Genomic DNA, 20,839 nt, shown 5'->3' with positions numbered 1-20,839 from the left:
AATAGTAGAATTTTATTAATTTTTTAAAATAAATATTTCTTAAACTTTTAGTGTCTGCTGTTGTTGGCAAGTTAGTAAGCACTAGCAGAAAATAATATCATTTAAGAACTGGTAAAGTTAAATTTTTAAAAAAAAGTATTAATAGGAAATTTGGAAAACCTTAGTTCTTTTTTTTTTTTTTTTTTTTTTTTTTTTTTTTTCATGATGTTTCAGAATCATTTCTATTTTATTTCAAATACTATTTAATATATCAATGAAATAAAAACAAAGACATGATAAAATATAACAATTTGATTTTCTTGCATCTTGCCTTTGTCCCTTAATTTCAATTTAACAATTTCAAGGCAATTGCATCTCTGCTCTTGATGATTCTCAATTATTTAAAGTCTATGGTCTCCAAATATGCTATCACTCTATATTTGACAAAATATTGCTGACAGTTTTTTGAATTTTTCTTTAGTTTGTATCACATTAAATTTTACAAAATAAGTTTTGTTATGAATAAATCTATTAGTAAATTACTTTTAAAAAGGTTAATTCCATTTGGACCCTGAGTTAAAATAATTTATTATAAAACGCTGTGATTATACTTGTAAAGTTCTTTTTTTTTTAGTGTTTCTTGTATCTAAGACAACTCAATATTTAACTTCTTTTCACAGTTTTTGTTAAGCTTCTTTCTCATGTTGGAGAAAAATCCTTATGGTTTTCAAAAGTATATTTTAGACTAATTCAGTAAAAAGCTATTCTCAAAAAAAATGATCACTTGCAAAAATTCTATTAAAACTGGATAGACTTTCAACATTTTCTGTGCTTTGTACTGTCTTAAGAAATATATAACTTTTTATCTCCTATCTTTTTGCAACAATAACATCTAAAGAAAATTACCTAAGTAAAATCTCCAACATCCAGAATTCAAAAGAAATAATAAATTGACATTAAAAATTCCTTATGATCTGAAAATAAACATGCAATCATAATTCAAATTTAAAGCTGAAATTTGTTAACCTTTCTGTATAGCATGTTTTCTTCTATCACTGCCTTTGTGATCACTGCCTCTATTTCAATGAAGTTTTTTTTTTTTAATTAGTTTCAGGTGCACAAGACAAAGCAAAACTTAGACATTTATCATTTATATCCCTCACACTGTGTGAACCCCCTCCCCATCCACTATCCCTCTGTACGTTCCCAAAACCTCTCACCTTCCCCTTATCCCCACCCCCGCCCTCTAGCAACCCTCTGTTTTTCCTCCATGTTTCCAAAACTGTTTCTGATTAGTTCATTCACTTATTCTTTTCTTTAGACTCGCATATAAGTGAGATCATATGGTATTTGTCTTTCTCTTTCTGACTTATTTCACTTAACATAATGTTCTCTAGGTCCATCCATGTTGTTGCAAATGGTAAGATTTCTTTCTTCTTTATGGCTGCGTAATACTCCATTGTATAAATGTACCACAGTTTCTTAATCCAGTCATCTACTGATGGGCATTTCGGTTGTTTCCAGGTCTTGGCTATTGTATATAGTGCTGCAATAAACATAGGAGTGCATAAAGATTTTTGAATTGGAGTTTTGGATTTCTCCGGATAGATACCTAGGAGTGGGATTGCTGGATCATAAGGTAGTTCCATTTTCAGATTTTTGAGATATCTCCAAACTGTTTTCCATAGTGGCTGCACCAATCTGCATTCCCACCAACAGTGCACCAGCGTTCCCTTTTCTCCGCATCCACGCCAGCACTTGTTGTTTGTTGATTTATTGATGATAGCCATCCTGACTGGGGTGAGGTGGTATCTCATTGTGGTTTTTATTTGCATTTCTCTAATGGTTAGTGAGGTTGAACATTTCTTCATATGTCTGTTTGCCATCTGTGTGTCCTTTTTAGAAAAATGTCTCTTCATGTCCTCTGCCCATTTTTTAATTGGGTTGTTTGTTTTTTTGGAGTTGAGTTGAGTGAGTTTTTTATAAATTTGTGATATTAACCCCTTATCAGATATATCATTGGCAAATATATTTTCCCAATCAGTAGGATCCCTTTTTGTTTTATTGATGGTTTCCTTTGCTGTGAAAAAGCTTTTTAGTTTGATGTAATCCCACATGTTTATTTTTCCTCTTACTTCCCTCGTGAGGATATATCAGTAAAAATCTTACTCCGGGTAATGTCTGTGAAGTTTCTTCCTATATTTTCTTCTAGGAATTTTATGGTTTCAGATCTTACATTTAAATCTTTAAGCCATTTTGAATTTATTTTTGTATGTGGTGTAAGGAGGTGATCCAGCTTCATCTTTTTGCATGTGTCTGTCCAAGTTTCCCAGCACCATTTATTGAATAGACTGTCTTTACCCCACCGTACATTCTTGCTTCCATTGTCATAGATTAAGTGGCCATATAGGCATGGATTTATTTCTGGACTCTCTATTCTGTTCCATTGATCTATGGGTCTGTTTTTATGCCAGTACCATGCTGTTTTGATTACTGTAGCCTTGTAGTATAATTTGAAGTCAGGTATTGTTATACCTCCCACTTTGTTCTTATTTCTCAAGATTGTTGAAGATATCCGGGGTCTTTTGTTATCCCATATAAATTTTAGGATTATATGTTCTATTTCTGTGAAAAATGTCGTTGGTAGTTTGATAGGAATTGCGTTGAATATATATATTGCCTTAGGCAGTATGGACATTTTAACTATATTAATTCTTCCTATCCATGAACATGGTATGTGTTTCCATCTATTTGTATCTTCTTTCATTTCTTTCTTCAGTGTCTTATAATTTTCTGAGTACAGATCTTTTACTTCTTTGGTTAAATTTATTCCCAGGTATTTTATAGTCTTTGGAGCAATTGTAAATGGAATTGCTTTTTAATTTCTCCTTCTGATGTTTTATTATTGGTATATACAAATGCAACTGATTTCTGAATATTAATTTTGTATCCTGCTACTTTACTAAATTCATCTATCAGCTCTAATAGTTTCTTGGTGGAGTCTTTAGGGTTCTCTAAATATAGTATCATATCATCTGCATATAATGACAGTTTTACTTCCTCCTTACCGATTTGGATGCCTTTTATTTCTTTTTCTTGTCTGATTGCTGTGGCTAGAACTTCCAGCACTATGTTGAATAGAAGTGGAGAAAGTGGGCAGCCTTGCCTTGTTCCTGATTTTAAGGGAATGGTTTTAGTTTTTCCCCATTGAGTATGATGTTAGCTGTGGGTCTATCATATATGGCCTTTATTATGTTGAGATATGATCCTCTATTCCCACTTTCTTAAGGGTTTTTATCATGAATGGCTGCTGAATTTTATCAAATGCTTTTTCTGCGTCAATTGATATGATCATATGATTTTTATTTTTCATTTTGTTAATGTGGTGTATCACATTAATTGATTTGCGGATGTTGAACCACCCTTGCATGCCAGGGATGAATCCCACTTGATCATGGTGTATAATCTTTTTAATATATTGCTGAATTCTGTTTGCTAGTATTTTGTTGAGGATTTTTGCATCTATGTTCATTAGCGATATCGGCCTGTAGTTTTCTTTTTTTGTGGTGTCTTTGTCTGATTTTGGGATCAGGGTGATAGTGGCTTCGTAAAAAGTGTTTGGGAGTCTTCCCTCTCTCTGGATTTTTTGGAAGAGTTTGAGGAGAATAGGTGACAATTCTTTTTGGAACGCTCTGTAAAATTCACCTGTAAAGCCATCTGGTCCAGGGCTTTTGTTTGTTGGGAGATTGTTGATTACTGATTCAATTTCCTTGGTGGTAATCAGTCTATTCAGGTTTTCTGTCTCCTCTTGAGTTAGCCTTGGGAGGTTGTATGCATCTAGGAAATTGTCCATTTCTTCCAGGTTGTCAAATTTGTTGGCATACAGTTGCTCATAGAAATTTCTTAGGATTTTTTGTATCTCTGCGGTGTCTGTTGTCACTTCTCCTCTTTCATTACTGATTTTATTAATTTGGGTCCTCTCTCTCTTTTAATGAGTCTGGCTAAAGGTTTGTCAATTTTGTTTATCTTCTCTAAGAACCAACTCTTGGATTCATTGATCTTTTGTATTGTTTTTCTGGTTTCTATTTCATTTATTTCCGCTCTGATCTTTATTATCTCCTTCCTTGTACTCCCTTTGGGCTTATTTTGTTGTTCTTTTTCCAGATCCCTTAAGTGTGAAGATAAACTGTTGATTAGTGATGTTTCTTGTTTCTTTAGGTAGGCCTGCAGTGCTATGAACTTCCCTCTTAGGACTGCTTTCGCTGCATCCCATAGATTTTGGGTCGTTGTATTTTCATTTTCGTTTGTCTCGAGATATCTTTTGATTTCTTCCTTGATCTCCTGTTTGACCCATTCATTGTTTAGTAACATATTATTCAGCCTCCATGAATTTGTGTGTCTTCCAGTCTTTTTCCTGTAGTTCATTTCTAATTTCATAGCACTGTGGTCAGAGAAGACAATTGGTATGATTTCAATTTTCTTAAATTTATCCAGACTTGCTTTGTGGCCTAACATATGGTCTATCTTGGAGAATGTTCCATGTGCGCTTGAGAAGAACGTGTATTCTGCAGCATTGGGGTGGAATGCTCTGAAAATATCGGTTAAATCCAAGTGGTCCAATGTGTCATTTAAGGCTGTTGTTTCCGTATTGATTTTCTGTCTGGAAGACCTGTCCCTTGTTGTCAGAGGTGTGTTGAAGTCCCCTACTATGATAGTGTTACTGTTGATCTCCATCTTTATGTCAGTCAATATCTGTTTTATATATTTAGGTGCTCCTATGTTGGGTGCATAGATGTTTACTAGAGTTATATCCTCTTGTCGAATTGATCCCTTTATTATTATATAGTGTCCATCTTTGTCTTTTAATATTTTCTTCATTTTAAAGTCTATTTTGTCAGAGATAAGTATTGCAACTCCAGCTTTCTTCTCATTTCCATTTGCATGGAATATCTTACTCCAACCCTTCACTTTTAGCCTGTGTGTGTCTTTTGATCTGAGGTGAGTCTCTTGTATACAGCATATACAAGGGTCTTGCTTTCTTATCCATTCAGCCACCCTATGTCTCTTGATTGGAGCATTTAAACCATTTACATTTAAAGTGATTATTGATAAGTACATAGTTATTGCCATTTTTAAATTTGTGGATAAATTGTTTTCGTCTTTCTTCTATTTACAGAAGTCCTTTTAGTATTTCTTGCAATGCTGGCTTGGTGGTAATGAATTCCTTTAGCTTATTCTTTTCTGGGAAGCTCTTTATCTCCCCATCAATTTTAAGTGATAGCCTTGCTGGATAAAGCAACCTAGGTTGTAGGCCTTTGTTTTCCATCACTTTGAGTATCTCCTGCCACTCCCTCCTGGCCTTCAATGTTTCTGCAGAAAAGTCATTTGATAGTCTTATGGGAGTTCCCTTGTATGTAACCCTCTGTCTTTCTCTTGCTGCTTTTAGGATTCTCTCTTTGTCTTTAATCTTTGCCATTTTAGCTATAATGTGTCTTGGAGTGGACCTGTTTGGGTTTATCCTGGTTGGAACTCTCTGCACTTCCTGGACTTGTATGTTGGTTTCCTTCATCAGGTTAGGGAAATTTTCAGACATTATTACTTCAAATATGTTCTCAATCCCTTGTTTCTTCTCTTCACCTTCTGGTATTCCTATGATGCGCATGTTGTTGCGCTTGATGTTATCCCATAGGTCTCTTAAACCATCTTCATTGTTTTTTATTCTTTTTCTTTCTGTTGTTCTGTTTGGGTGATCTCTGCTAACTTGTCTTCTAAGTCGCTGATTCGATCCTCTGCTTCATCTAACCTGCTGTTAATTCCTTCAAGTGAGTTCTTTATTTCGGTAACTGTGTTCTTTAGTTCTAACTGGTTGTTCGTTATGATTTCTACATCCTTCTTGATGTCCTCTCTAAGTTCCTTAAACATTCTTATCATCAGTATTCTGAACTCTGTCTCTGACAGTTTGGTTACCTCTGCTTCATTTAGTTCCATTTCTGAAGGTTTCTTCTGTTCTTTTATTTGGGATATGTTTCTTTGTTTCCTCATTCTGGCTGACTCTCTGTGTTTGCTTGATGTATTAGATAGGTGCCCTGGAGTTCTTAGTTCTTGCTGGATTAGTATATAATAAATGTCCTTTATATTTGACTTGCACTACTGTTCTTCTCCCCTGCGTGTGCTCTAAAAGTGACTCTTGTGTTGTGTATATTGTCCTGTTAAAGAAGATCCTTAATTGCTTTTCGCTTGTGAGTAGGTGGAGTTAACTCCTAGGCTGACTAGTTGTAAGACTTGGCTTTGCCCACGCAGGGTATTCTGCTGCGTGAGGATTGACCGCTTAGATGTGGTTTGCCCTTTGGCCTCTATGTGCCTGTAAAGAATCCCTCTGAGTGTGTCACTTGTAGGTCAAACCGGTAGTACTCTGGCTTGGTCTGGAGTTGGCGCTGGGTATGTTGAATCTTGTGCCTCTTAAGCTGGGCACTGGTAGGGCAATTACAGAACAAAGCAAATCACCAAGCACAACAATAACAACAAGGAAAAAGTCAAATACATTCACATGTAAAAAACAATCGACAACCCCACTCGACATAGGCAAAGATGTCAAAAATATAAAGACAAATCAACACCGAACAAAACAAACAAACAAACAAAAACAAACAAACAAAAACAAACAAACAAACAAAAAACACAGCGCCAGTTGTGGCTTAAGCCCACCAAGTAATCTCCAAGTTGTTCTCTGCTGTAGCACAGAATCCCCACTCGACACAGGCAAAGATGTCAAAAATATAAAGACAAATCAACACAGAACAAAAACAAACAAACAAACAAAAAACAAACAAACAAAAAACAAACAAACAAACAAAAAACAGCGCCAGTTGTGGCTTAAGCCCACCAAGTGATCTCCAAGTTGTTCTCTGCTGTAGCACAGAATCCCCACTCGACACAGGCAAAGATGTCAAAAATATAAAGACAAATCAACACAGAACAAAAACAAACAAACAAACAAAAAACAAACAAACAAAAAACAAACAAACAAACAAAAAACACAGCGCCAGTTGTGGCTTAAGCCCACCAAGTAATCTCCAAGTTGTTCTCTGCTGTAGCACAGAATCCCCACTCGACACAGGCAAAGATGTCAAAAATATAAAGACAAATCAAAACAGAAAGAAAAGAAAGAAAAAGGAAAAAAAAAAAAAAAAAAAAAGACAGCGCCAGTTGTGGCTTAAGCCCACCAAGTAATCCCCTGCGTATTGTGCAGGTAGAGCCGGTCACCTGATGCCCAGAGTGACTCTGAGGCTGCAGCTTTAGATGCGTGGGGCTGAGGGGTCTGGACAGTAGGTTTTACAAAGTCAGTGCAGTTTCTGCCCTTGCCGGCACATATGCACACCGAGAATAGCACCACCAGCCCTGTGTCCAGCTCTCCTGAGTCTTAGGGCACCTCTTCCCTGTGTGTGTGTGTGGCCGGCAGGGAATTCCTCAGCTGCTGAAAGCTGAGTGCTGTATATACCACTTACTGCTGATCCCTGGGAGTGCCTCCGCCGATGTAATTGCCACGCCCTAGGCAGGCCAGAAAGGGTGGGGGCTGGGGATGGAAAGAGGGGTCTTCTCTTTCCCAGCCCAGCTGTGTCACACCCCACCCACAGGCCAGAAACGGTGGTATCTGGGGTGGATGAGTCTTCTGTCTCCTAGTCCAGGGCAAACCACACTCTTCTCAGCCTCTTCCCTGGACCAAAGCCAGCGGCCAGTCTTCCCTTAGCCCAAACCCCAAGGCTCCTCTGTAATCTGACACTGCTCTTCAGATCAGGAGCCAGTTTAAGTCTCTGGAAGGGTGGGGTAGGATTGGAAGAGCGGGGAGGGGCCCAGGTATGGAGTTTAATAGTCTCAAATGCTAGATATCCTCCCTCTGCGGGAGGGAGAGGTCTGCTCTGGGACGCAAAGTAGAGTCCAGCACTTGGCTTTGTGTTCTCTCTTTGTCCTGGGAACCCCTGCGTCTCTGCAGCTGGGGATGTGTTTACCCCGCTCTAGGCTGGCTAGAAAGGGTGGGGGCTGGGGATGGAAGGAGGGGTCTTCTCTTTCCCAGCCCCGCTGTCTTAACACTCTTCCCGCAGGCCAGAAAAGGTGGTGGCTGGGGGCGGAAGATTCCCAGCTCCTAGCCTCCTCCCTGGGCCCGCCTGTCTTCCCGGAGCCGGGGCTCCAAGGCGCCTCTGTAATCTGCCGCTGCTCCTTAGTGCAGGGGCTAGATCAAGTCTCTAGAAAGGCGGGGCAGGGTCAGAAGAGCGGGGGAAGGTGCCCAGGCACGGAGTCTGTGTTCCTTGTCCGGCCCAAGGACCAACTGAGGTTATTAGCTGAAGTTAATGCTGGATATGCTGCGCCTGCAGCGGGAGAGGTCCGCTGTGGGACGCAGGGCAAAACGCCCACCTCGTGGCTTCCGGGCTCTCCTCCGTCCTGGGATATCCTGCGTATCTGTAGCCGTGGGTGTGGGCTGGAATTTCACAGGCACAGGTGCGGAGCAGATTTCCACAACCCGAGGGTGGGGGCCGAATTTCTACCGCCACAGGTGTGGACCGCGATCCCAACCCGCGTCCCCACCGCCGCCGCAGGTGCGGCGCGTCTCCGCTCCACTCCCTTCCTTCTTCCCCTGCTCGCCCAATTTTTCCCCACCTGCAAGAAATCCCTGCGCGAGTCTCTTCGCTGTTCTGCGTGATGAGCAGAGAGTCCTTTGATGGGTTATAAGCTTCCCGTTTCTGATAAGATCCGACGGAGAACTCAAAAAGTGCGCCCCGCTGCCGCCATTGCTATCTCCGAAAACCTTAGTTCTTAAAGTGTCTTATGAATTTTTAAGATGTGAAAAAGTATTCTTGGTGTTTGTTAATTAACTAAATATATTAGCTTCTCACAAATTTGAGGAATTTCACTCCCTAAAGGAACCTAAGGACCACTAGCTGTTCATGGAAATGTTGGCATTTGAGGTGAACTTGGCTGGGAGATTGAATAGGCTGAGAGAAGTCAGCTTAGCACAATAGCCTAGTAAGCAGTGAATCAATCTTTGCAGTTATTACTGAAAGCATTAGTATTAGCCCCAGCTGTCACTGAAGACCTGGTTCAGTATTTTATGTTCTCCCTCCTGTGCAGGCTGGGAAAGGGTTTCTCCGAGCCATAAGAGGTACTCCAAAGGCTGTGGCAGATTTAATTCCAGTTGATACAGTCGCCAATCTCACCTTGGCTGTCGGATGGTACACTGCTGTTAACAGGTATGCTTAAACTGGCTTCCAAAAGATTTGATGCTGGGGGGTGGGGAATATTTTAGGCTTATTTTCAAAGTATATGCATTTTTATCATAGAAGACCACAAATATGAGAAGATATCCGTTTCACTATTTTACATAGTTCCAAATATGCTATCACATATGTATTGAGTTGTTTTATAAATAGTGCTTAATACTTCTTTGATCATAAAGTACAAACTCTTTTAATCATTTAACCATAAAATTGTTGATATCTAAAAAGCTTCTCTTTCTAGTCAGTAATCTAAAATACGCTTCTTTTTTTAAGGCAAAGGAGATAAAAGTGGATGAAATAAGAGCGTATTTTATATTTCATTGAACTGCTCAATTCCTGATAAATGCCAAAGATCACCATGTGTGGGAGTACTTCCTCGTTCAAAAAAAAAAATAGGTTGTTTTTATATTTTATATTTGGCTCTGTTAGTAAATGGTAAACAGAATTATTTTTTTCTTATTTAAAGTAAGACATTTAGATGTTTTCCAAACCAGCAGGGCTTAACTGGACTTAGGAGAAAACACAGACTATATTTTTTGCCCAATAAACATGTCCATAAGTTAGAAATATGATCTGCTTTCTCATTGTCATGGTACTTCCATTTGTTCCACAAATATATTGATCTATATGAGATCCCTTTCATACATGCACACACTGTTCCTAGACTTCTTCCATTTTGCTTATTAACCCAAAGAAGGAACAAAAGATTGAAGTGTTGCTTCATTTGCCTTTCTGCTGGGAATTATTGAAACAACCTTGTCTAAATATTATTTTTCCTTATCTTTCTTTCATTCGTGCTCCACTTTGTTGCATTTATCTAAGTTTTATTTCTCTTTCTAGACCTAAATCAACGTTAATCTACCACTGTACATCTGGCAACTTCAACCCCTGTTACTGGGGCAAAATGGGTAAGTGCCTATAGGGACATAACTACATAACTACTAGCTTCTGCCACGTGGCGGGCGGGGGGGGTGTTACAAAGTGTCATGGAGCTTAGAGTGTAATGGGGGAAAAAGACAAAAAATAAGTAAAGAGTTAAAATAATTATAAACTGTAGCTGTGTAAGAGTTAACCAGAATGTGCTGTGTTGTACCAAAGAAGGGTCAGTTGGAACATCTGCATGATTGTAAGCAATAAGGGGTCCATTGCTATAGAGATTTTTAAAAATAAATAAAACCAACTAGAAGTCAGCAATTATAAGCAACGTTAGTGATAAAATGCTCCTGTTGAGGCAGCTGCTCCCCCACACACACACCCTCGGCCTCCTTGCTACATCACTGAGAATGTGAAATGGCCAAGTAGATTTAGAAGCGTCTAATAACATAAACTTTTGTTATTAAGTCAGTGATACTCTTTGTTAATTATGCAGTTAGCCATAAGAGTAACCTTGAAAGTAGCTTGTTGAAGTAATTAATCCTACATATAAATAGAAAATTAGCTAACCAATCTTGTACTCCTTTGTGAATTTAGGAGTTGATTTTCTTGTGAATATATGAAACTTCAGATCATCTAGCTATTTGGGGTGGGGGGGTACTAAATGGAGGAGGAAAAAAATCACATGTGCTTAATTTATTAGAATGTGATTTCCAATTCAGAACACTCAGCTGTGCTATTCTATTTGCAAAGCTATTACTTCCATGAAAAGTCAATGAAATTATCTACCATAAAAGATCTTTACATCATAGATCATATATTGTTATTTACATCATATATCAAAAATAATTCTGAAAACATTTGGAAGCAAAAATAAATGTCCTCTACCTCAGTAACAGAATTGATGTCACTCATAAAAAGGCATTAATAGAAGCAAACAAGATATCTTAAGCCCTTAAATAAAAAGATATTGCATGTAAATTTCATTTCTGAGATTCAAAGTAGCTCTCTTCCATGCCAAAAATTCTTACTTTCTGTTTGATGTAACTATAGAATCTCATAGTTGAAAATGATCTTAAGAATAATCTGGGGGGGGTCACTTTATTTTACATATGAGACCCAGAGAGAGTAAATGGTCCATCTATTCAAATCGATATGGGGAGCTGGTGCCTGAAATGGAAGACAGGTCTCTTGCCTGTTGAATGTGCATTAACCACTCCATTAGATCCTTAAAAGTGAATATAAATCCCTCTGGGAGGAAAAGAGTCCAGATTCCTGGGTCAGATATGTCTTGAGAATCTTTTCTGTACAGAGTAAATATTTTTCATATAGATTTCCAAGTAGTATCTTTTAAGGAGGACAATAATCATATTACGATAATAATTGACATCATCATAATTGAATAATGAATTTAAGCATATTCAATGCAAATTCTACATAAATAAAATCAACGTTGAATTCAAATGAGTATCTTTTAAAAAGAATTATTGAATTTGCAAATGTACATTAAAAGTTTTTAACAAGGTGTTATCTAAGTAATAATATTTAAAAAGTTATTATGAAAAAAAATCCTCTGGAGACAAGAGTGGACAATTGAGTCTGACATATTCTCTAAGAAGCAGAAATCCCAAAGAAGTAAAAGACTATGGCACTAAAGTGAACAAGCACAAAGAAATGTGCCTTTATATTCTCTCTCTTACTTAAACCTTTAAAGGATTAAGGTTTAAGTAGCCCTTTATAAAGGTTTAAGTAAAATGTTAAAGAACTTTCCAGATGGTTCTGCAAGTAATGACCCAAACAAGGAAATAAGGCCTCTAGGCTCTATCTTGGCACTTCCAGACTAGGCCAATAACCTTGGAATTAAATGATGAATTTAAGTTTTTCTAAGCAATACTTCACAGTACTGACTAAAACTATTTCTCCAAGAAATTATTTTATAGTAAAGGTTTGAAGAAAAGGACCCAATTCCTAACTCATTCACATTTGATTTTGCAGGTGACCACTAGTCTGGGATAAAAATCTTAACATTGTTCTCAGAAATTTATTCTTGACTCTACACAGCAAATCCTGATTCTTTATTGTTTTGACCCATTACAAATGCCATCCACCACAATGGGCTTATAGGCTTTAGACTTAGCACTGGTTTTTTTTTGTTGTTGTTGTTGTTTTTCCAGGATTCCAAGTCTTGGCAGCCTTTGAAAAAATCCCATTTGAGAGAGCTTTTAGGAGGCCATATGCTGACTTCACAACCAACACCATCACAACCCAGTACTGGAATGCAGTCAGCCACCGGGCCCCTGCCATCATCTATGACTTCTATCTCCGGCTCACAGGAAGGAAACCCAGGTGAGAAGCTGGGTCAACAGCTTTAAGAGTGTCGCTGAATGGAACATTAGGGCCCCAAGTCCTTAGCCCTCCCTTCGGCTGGGGACCAAAGTTGACAACTGAATCTAACATATATATGTACATGGACAACCAAAGGAATAGCAGTGAAAAGCCCTAAGGTACCCCTACCTTAACAATCTTCCATCATAGTAATGGAAGTTAAGTGTTAAGGATCTTGCTTGCTGAATTCAGCAAGTAATCATCCACCCAAAAGGAAAAGCAACTGAGACTGGTGTGAGGTTTTCTAAATCATTAGATGATCTTAAGATGTCTGATAATGATAACAGCCTCACTTACATACACATGGGAAGATGCATGAGGATCTCACTTTCATTCTCACCACCACTCAAGGAGGATATCTTCATCATCCCAATTATACAAATAAGGAAACAGAAGCCAAGGGTAGAATTTAAAGTAGCCTCTAAAGAAGTGACAGGCGAAAGATTTGGAGAAATCTGAACTAGATTACTGCCACCTAAAGATGAGTGAAGACATTAAAGGTAACAAGGTAGAGTAAAATGTATGCTGATGCTGAGGCAGCTCTGTCACCCTGTAGCTGTGTGACATAAGACATATCCTTTTCGCTCTGTCTCACTTGAATATTAGAGGTGTCTGAGGAGCCATCATTATTATAATTACCAAAGGCAATTTCTGCAATCCAAAGGACGAATATTCTTGCCTCTGTGCGAGCCCCTTTATAAAGGAGGAAGTCTTTCCCAGCACGTCTAATTTCCATCCTTATTAGTAGAGCAAATGACTAAAACTTAGGCAATGTAGATTTTATCCAAATTTGGCAGAGACCTTATTAAGAGCTCATAACTCAGTAACTGTCAGTTTCTCCTTGTGCAAAGTGAAAAGGGGACACTGTGGCAATAGGGAAGATATTTGTATGGGGCGTATTAAATAAAGATGGGTAAAAAAAGGAAAAAAGAAACATTGTAGGCAGAAATGCTAAAGACTTTAAAATATATCAGGGTGGAAGAAGACCTGGGTAAAGAGCGAAGTTCAGTAAGTAGAAAAAAACACAGGAGGAAGGGACTCAATAAAAATCTTGATGAATTTTGTTTGTGAGAAATTAAATTATAATATTTGTGGGAAATGGGTAAGTTTGTTTTTTGATAGGAGTTTTAAGAATAATCTTTACGGCAGAAAATGCTAGAATCCTTCTAGACCCTTTCTCTCCCTAGGTGTGTTTGTGTGTAATCTATGCATTTACAGCCATATATGAACATATATACAGTTTTGCTTTGACGTAAGGGTTTGTGTATACATCAATCCTATATATTTTCCAGTGCTTTTCACTAATGTTCCATGAAAATCTAAGTCATTCTGCCTAGTGTTGTCTTTGTTTCCCTATTACAAACGATGGGGCAACGAATACCAGTGCACACACATTTTTGTAGAGTCTGCCCTTGGCCTTGGGGAAGATGCTGAGGGCTGCTAGTGCTGCGTTGGAAGGTATGTGGATATTGGGCTACTGCCAGGTTGCCCTAGAGGAAGGCTCTGTCGATTTGCACTACCACATCAGCACACGAAGGCACAAATCTGGGGGGAGAGGGGATAATTTCCACTCTCATAAATACTTGGCAAAAATCAATCTTTTGAATTGCCAAACTGAAGACAAGAAATGGCATCTCTTTGTTACTTTGATTTGCATTCCCCTGACTGCTGAAGGGGCTGGGCGCTCATTTGTTCATTGGACATTCACATTTTTCTCCTCTGTGAGTTGCCTGTTTCTGTTTCTTATCTATTTTTCGACTGAGTTGGCCTTATTAATTTATGGACGTGTGTGTGTGTGTGTGTGTGTGTGTGTGTGTGTGTGTGTAAATACATATTTAATGTGTTTTCTCCAAGTCTGTTTCTTATCTTGTAGCTTTGCGTATGAACCTTTTTATAATATAATGCAAGGAAAGCTAATATAATGCCATTCTTAAGAGCATGGAATTTAGAGTCAGACTTAAAGATTTAAATCCTGACTTTACCAATTTAGCCATATGAGCCCTAAATTATTTAAACTCTCTAAATCATAGCTTCCTCACCTGTAAAAAAAAGATAGTAATCATACCTATTTTATAGAGTTTTATGTAAGAATGTGTAGAATACAGCAATCACTATTATTATTAAAGAATTTTTATAACAATTGTCACCCCAATAAATTTAAAAAATAAATTAAAAAAAAAAAGAATAAAGATTTAAATGTAAGATCTGAAACCATAAAATTCCTAGAAGAAAATATAGGAAGAAACTTCACAGACATTACCCGGAGTAAGATTTTTACTGATATATCCCCTCGCGCGAGGGAAGTAAGAGAAAAAATAAACATGTGGGATTACATCAAACTAAAAAGCTTTTTCACAGCAAAGGAAACCATCAATAAAACAAAAAGGGATCCTACTGATTGGGAAAAGATATTTGCCAATGATATATCTGATAAGGGGTTAATATCACAAATTTATAAAAAACTCACTCAACTCAACTCCAAAAAAACAAACAACCCAATTAAAAATGGGCAGAGGACATGAAGAGACATTTTTCTAAAAAGGACACACAGATGGCAAACAGACATATGAAGAAATGTTCAACCTCACTAACCATCAGAGAAATGCAAATAAAAACCACAATGAGATACCACCTCACCCCAGTCAGGATGGCTATCATCAATAAATCAACAAACAACAAGTGCTGGCGTGGATGTGGAGAAAAGGGAACGCTGGTGCACTGTTGGTGGGAATGCAGATTGGTGCAGCCACTATGGAAAACAGTTTGGAGGTATCTCAAAAATCTGAAAATGGAACTACCTTATGATCCAGCAATCCCACTCCTAGGTATCTATCCGGAGAAATCCAAAACTCCAATTCAAAAATCTTTATGCACTCCTATGTTTATTGCAGCACTATACACAATAGCCAAGACCTGGAAACAACCGAAATGCCCATCAGTAGATGACTGGATTAAGAAACTGTGGTACATTTATACAATGGAGTATTACGCAGCCATAAAGAAGAAAGAAATCTTACCATTTGCAACAACATGGATGGACCTAGAGAACATTATGTTAAGTGAAATAAGTCAGAAAGAGAAAGACAAATACCATATGATCTCACTTATATGCGGAATCTAAAGAAAAGAATAAGTGAATGAACTAATCAGAGACAGTTTTGGAAACATGGAGGAAAAACAGAGGGTTGCTAGAGGAGCGGGGGGGTGGGGATAAGGGGAAGGTGAGAGGTTTTGAAAATAGTCGGTAACCACAAGATGGTCATGGGGGTTTGAAAATTAATTTGGGGAACGTACAGAGGGATAGTGGATGGGGGGAGGGGGGTTCACACAGTGTGAGGGATATAAATGATAAACGTCTAAGTTTTGCTTTGTCTTGTGCACCTGAAACTAATTAAAAAACAAATAAATAAATTTGAAAAAAAAAAAAAGAAGTTTTAGATTTTTATGTGATAAAACGAATCAATTATTTTCCTTTATGGCTTTTGCATTTTATGTATTAAGCAGACCTTCTCTACCTAAGAGTAATAAATGTATTCTTTCTTTCAGAAAAGAAATACTATTATGCTGATATAGTCCTACACATATAATGATATCATTATACAAAGATTATTTTTAAAAATTAAAATAAATCTATTGAAATCATATCAATTACATCAGAGTCATAGAATGGATAAAGATTGTCCATTTAGGCTGCTATAACAAAATATCATGGACTGGGTGGCTTATTAACAACAGAAACTTATTTCTCACTGTTACAGAGACTAGGAAGTCTAAGATCCAAGGTACCGGTAGATTCAGCATCTGCTGAGAACCCGCTTCCTGGTTCCTAGACGGCCATCTTCTCTCTGTGCCCTCACATGCTGAGAGAGCTTCTCGGGTATCTTTTTTTAAGGACACTAATCACCTCCCAAAATCTCCTCCTCCAAATATAATCCTATTGGGGGCAATAGGTTTCAACATATGAATTTTGAGGGGGACACACACATTCAGTCTATAGCAAGGATGTTCAATAATAATAGCCAAATGGGACCCTATTATGATGCTTGTATCAGGAAATATTGATGCTACCCTCTGCCTATGAATTTCCCATGATACCATGATTATTAGGTATGTGGGCATTAGGATTGATCAGAAGTAAGACCAAATTCCCAAAACAGTGTCATTACTGGGTCAACTGCAGTAATCACTACTACCAAGATTGGCCTAACTGATTAAGATAAAAATCAAACGTTCTATAGGCCAAAGGTGACTTATAGCTGCAAGACCTAGGTTTGAGCATTAGCTATATGACCATGCACCTATGAATCCTTTTGTAAGATGAAGATAAATAATGTAGGTCCTGACTAACTTACAGCCATGTTGTGAGGATCATATAAGGTCGCATATGGAAGTTTGTTGTCAATTGTCGTTAAGGTGGGAAGTTCACATAGCAGAGCTGGTCCCAGTCCTCACCACAGTATTGGAAGATGTGGTCCATGTTAAGTAATGGGACACAGAGGGGTAAGATTACAAAAGCAGAGGCTTCTTGAGGTCGTTCAAAGCTGGGTTACAATTTTGGCTTTAACACCTATTATATCATTGTGACCCTTTTTGTCTTAAGCTCACTTTACCCATTCATAGAAATGCAGCTTCATACCTACGTAAGAGGGATGCTATGAGAATTAGAGGAGATATTTTTTACGCGTATTAGCACTGTGCCTACCAAAGTAGGTTATCAACAAATAAGTTCTTTTCCCCTTAAATCTGCATTACAATTGACAACTGCTTTCAGTTCACCAGATGCTAATACAGTCAACACTTCTGCCCAGAATTTAGATACTAAGACTTTGAATCAATCCATTTTTTAAAAAATCCAAGAACATACCATAAAGAAGACAAATAAGTTTTCGAATTGTGTACTTCAGAATTCAAAGAAAGAACAGTATGCTCTAAAATGTTTGCTACTCTTGAGAAACAGATGGTAGAAAAGAGGAAAAGAGGGAGTTTGGTGGTATTAAAAGGCCTGCTAGAACAATCTCCCTTAGATTCATTCCCTTCCCTTCATTCAACATGAGTTTTAATGAAGAATTGGGGAAAAGAGGAGTGGGATATTTTTTCTATTTTTCTCAAAAACAATTTCTCATGGATTTCTACAGAGTAACAGGGAAGCAGCCACCTGAGCTGCGCTGATCTTTGCTTCTATGTGATCTTTACTTCAGGATGACAAAGCTCATGAACCGGCTTTTAAGAACCGTCTCCATGCTGGAGTATTTCCTTAACCGGAGTTGGGAATGGAGCACATACAATACAGAGATGCTGATGTCTGAGCTGAGTCCCGAGGACCAGAGAGTAAGTACAGCATGGACTTAACCAACAGCAAAATCTTACTCATTTGGAATTTAGAATTATTTTCCCCGGAAAGCCAATGAATAAAGTTTTAGTTATATACACAGAATTTTTTTCACTAAGAAAATCAGTCAGAGTTATCAACACAGCAAGAAACGAGTTTAATGTAAGTAAGAGATCTCGCTCTTGGACTTCAGTTAGATCCTCACTGCTATTCTGCAGTCACATTCCATATACTTTCACAGCTGTTACCTTTTCAACAAGCTCTCCATACTTCTATCTTTCCCCTAATTGCCACAGCATATGACTTTGATGAAAAATAATAACTTTATTGCTCATAAACTCTCTCAACCACTGTTTTTGTCAAGTCAAAATTGTTCAGCATCTTTAAAGCTATAATTTCTTCCTTCTTATCTTTTTAAGCTGACCCCTATTCCTATTCATTCTATCTCATCTAAGACCTTCCTCCATCAGTATTGCCCTCTCTCCAGCACTGTCAGTCTTTCTCCCTATAATGATTTCCTTTAACAATTCAGACTTTTATTTCTCAAGACAGGTCTTTAATCACTTAGCATCAGTGCCATTTATTTCTTTACATTAGCTTCTTGGCCGTCGCAAACAATAAGCCCTGAAATCTTTGCATATTCTGAAATTCACAAGCATAGAAATCTTTTGTACTTTGTACATGCTCCTAGCTTTTTTTTCCCTTCAGAGTCATGAGTTCCCTGAACATATCATTAGTTTTCCATTAAACCTGAAAGTTTTCACTCTCTTGATTGACATTTTCCACCAAAAATGTTTTTTAAAAGGTCAAACCATTTCTTGATTTAACTTCTACTTGACAGCATGTAGAGGAAATCAAGTCATACTGAGAAGTAAATGTTAGATGGCTAGTTAAGGATTTTACTCTTATATACTAGCCTTATAGAGCATGATTCAAATCCGAGTCCTAGAATTACTTTATGTCAGGGAACCTAAGGATTACTTGCAAAGTTAAACACCATCAATATTATATTAATAAATCAAATGAGATTTAGAGGGATATTAACTAAAATCATCACTGAGTACCTGTAAAACTGACATGAATAGAGCTATTTCCAGAAATGTTTACATACCCTGTATAGATAAAATTCTTCTAAGTACCTGTTTGAAATGCACGAATGATGCTCCAACCAGGTATTAAAAAAACTCAAGCTATTGTACATTATTTTTTAAAAGCTTCAAATTTTATGTGGGCTTTTCTTTTCTCCATGGAATTTACCCATCTACATAATTCAAAAGGTAATAAGCTTCGAATTTCCCTTTTGACATTTTACTATTTTTACCTAAAATAACTTAAAAATTCATGAAAATAAATAAAAAAGAATCGAGGCTGCAGTTGATTTACTGTATGCAAAGGTAATAGTCCTGAATACTTGGATTTAATTGCCAAACTGATGTGTCTCACACTCCAGTTTGATTTGCCATATGGAATCAGGTTTCTAAACTAGGGCTTCATTGACCTCTAACTTAGAAATGTGAAATAGTGTAAAAGTAAAAGCCTCTATTTGTATAGATGAATAAATAAAATGTAGCGATAGTATGGAAAACAAACATATCCAAATAAAGTAATACAGAATTACTTTTGGAAAACAATTCAGCTTTTGGACAAGTCTATGAAGCGCTCTGTAACTTGTTAATCTCATATACTCTCTGTTAATACTCAAAATTATCTCAAAGATTTCAGATATATTACAATAAATACATATAAGAAAAAATAGAAATAAAATATCAAACTAGGGAATATATGAATTAAAATACAAAGTCAGGGATAAGAATGAAATAATAGAATGTCCATATGTAGTCTACAAGATCCTGCTAGGTCACTGTAGTTAGACAGGGAATTTGTTCTTGAGCTTTTTAGTGGCAAAGTGAAAGGAAAATATAGTTTCATGGTATCCTTTGTCCCAGAGGAGAAATTATACTATTGTTCCAGGAGAAGTAAAATTTTCCTTACCACTTAATTCTAAAAGAAACCTGACATAATACATAATAGCTCTAAAGCAAATACAAAATATAAATTACTCATATGTCAAGCTATTCCTCAAGGCTTTGCTCCCCCAAATTTACCTGAATCTGCATAATGAATTGGCAACATTGTAGGAAACAATGGTAGGCAAAGGGGACACCACCAAAATTTATGAAAAACAAAAAGGAAAAGACACACAATGTGTTTTGGCCCCTAACATATTATTCCATCACTTTAAAAAATAATTAATCCACATCTAGTAGAAATGAAATTAGCTTTCCCCAGATTAATACCAGTTCCTTAAATTTCCCTCACACGACTTCCTAAAAGTCAAATGTTTGTGCTTGGTCCATGTTTAAATATTGCTATGCAAATGGTAATCCATTTTGTCAGGGCCTTTGAAATAACAGCTCAAATGAGGTCCAACCTAAGTCTTTTAAACTGAATGTCACTCATTTGTGTAAAAGAAATTTCCTTAAGTGGATAGAGAGATTGTCCACCAGTGCAGTCTGGCAATCCATTCTCTCTGCCTTTCAGGTATTCAACTTTGACGTGCGCCAGTTGAACTGGTTGGAATACATTGAAAATTATGTTTTAGGAGTTAAGAAGTATTTATTGAAAGAGGATATGGCTGGGGTTCCAAAAGCAAAGCAACACTTAAAAAGGTAAGCATAATCAGTCAGTTAATATTTACTGAGCACTTTTTATACCAGATATGAAATTAGACCAAGGGAGGGGAGGACTTAACATTTTTTGAGCATTTACATAACAGGTGCTTCCCTGTAAGAGACTGTTTCATTTACATGTCACCACACTCCTCTGAGGAAGGTATTATTTCTGTTATCCCATTTTTATCAAAGAGATAGTTAGGCTCAAAGAAGGTAACTTGTTCATGGTAACACACGGTGAACTATGAGAGCCAAATGTGAATGAAATTTTCTGATTCTCCTACCACAACCTATCACAATGTGATACAGAAAATGAACACCCAATAGGCAGG

The 20,839-nt window shown here is 37.3% G+C and overlaps 1 protein-coding gene across 2 annotated transcripts in view; it reads left to right on the top strand.

Moving 5' to 3' along the window:
- The window catches only part of FAR2 (fatty acyl-CoA reductase 2), a 135,276-nt gene that overhangs the window by 111,921 nt on the left and 2,516 nt on the right, over positions 1-20,839 (top strand). For both annotated transcript variants that reach the window (XM_074325862.1, XM_019737199.2), the window contains 5 exons: positions 9,103-9,221; positions 10,089-10,156; positions 12,296-12,467; positions 17,705-17,834; positions 20,377-20,504. In XM_074325862.1, coding sequence (XP_074181963.1) covers positions 9,103-9,221; positions 10,089-10,156; positions 12,296-12,467; positions 17,705-17,834; positions 20,377-20,504 — 617 coding nt within the window. The remainder of the gene's footprint in view (positions 1-9,102; positions 9,222-10,088; positions 10,157-12,295; positions 12,468-17,704; positions 17,835-20,376; positions 20,505-20,839) is intronic.

The sequence above is a fragment of the Rhinolophus sinicus genome, linkage group LG02 (genome assembly GCF_036562045.2).
Source record: "Rhinolophus sinicus isolate RSC01 linkage group LG02, ASM3656204v1, whole genome shotgun sequence".
NCBI lineage: Eukaryota > Metazoa > Chordata > Mammalia > Chiroptera > Rhinolophidae > Rhinolophus > Rhinolophus sinicus.
The sequence above is the reverse complement of the archived record's forward strand: the minus strand, read 5'-3'. Positions and strand labels throughout refer to the sequence as shown.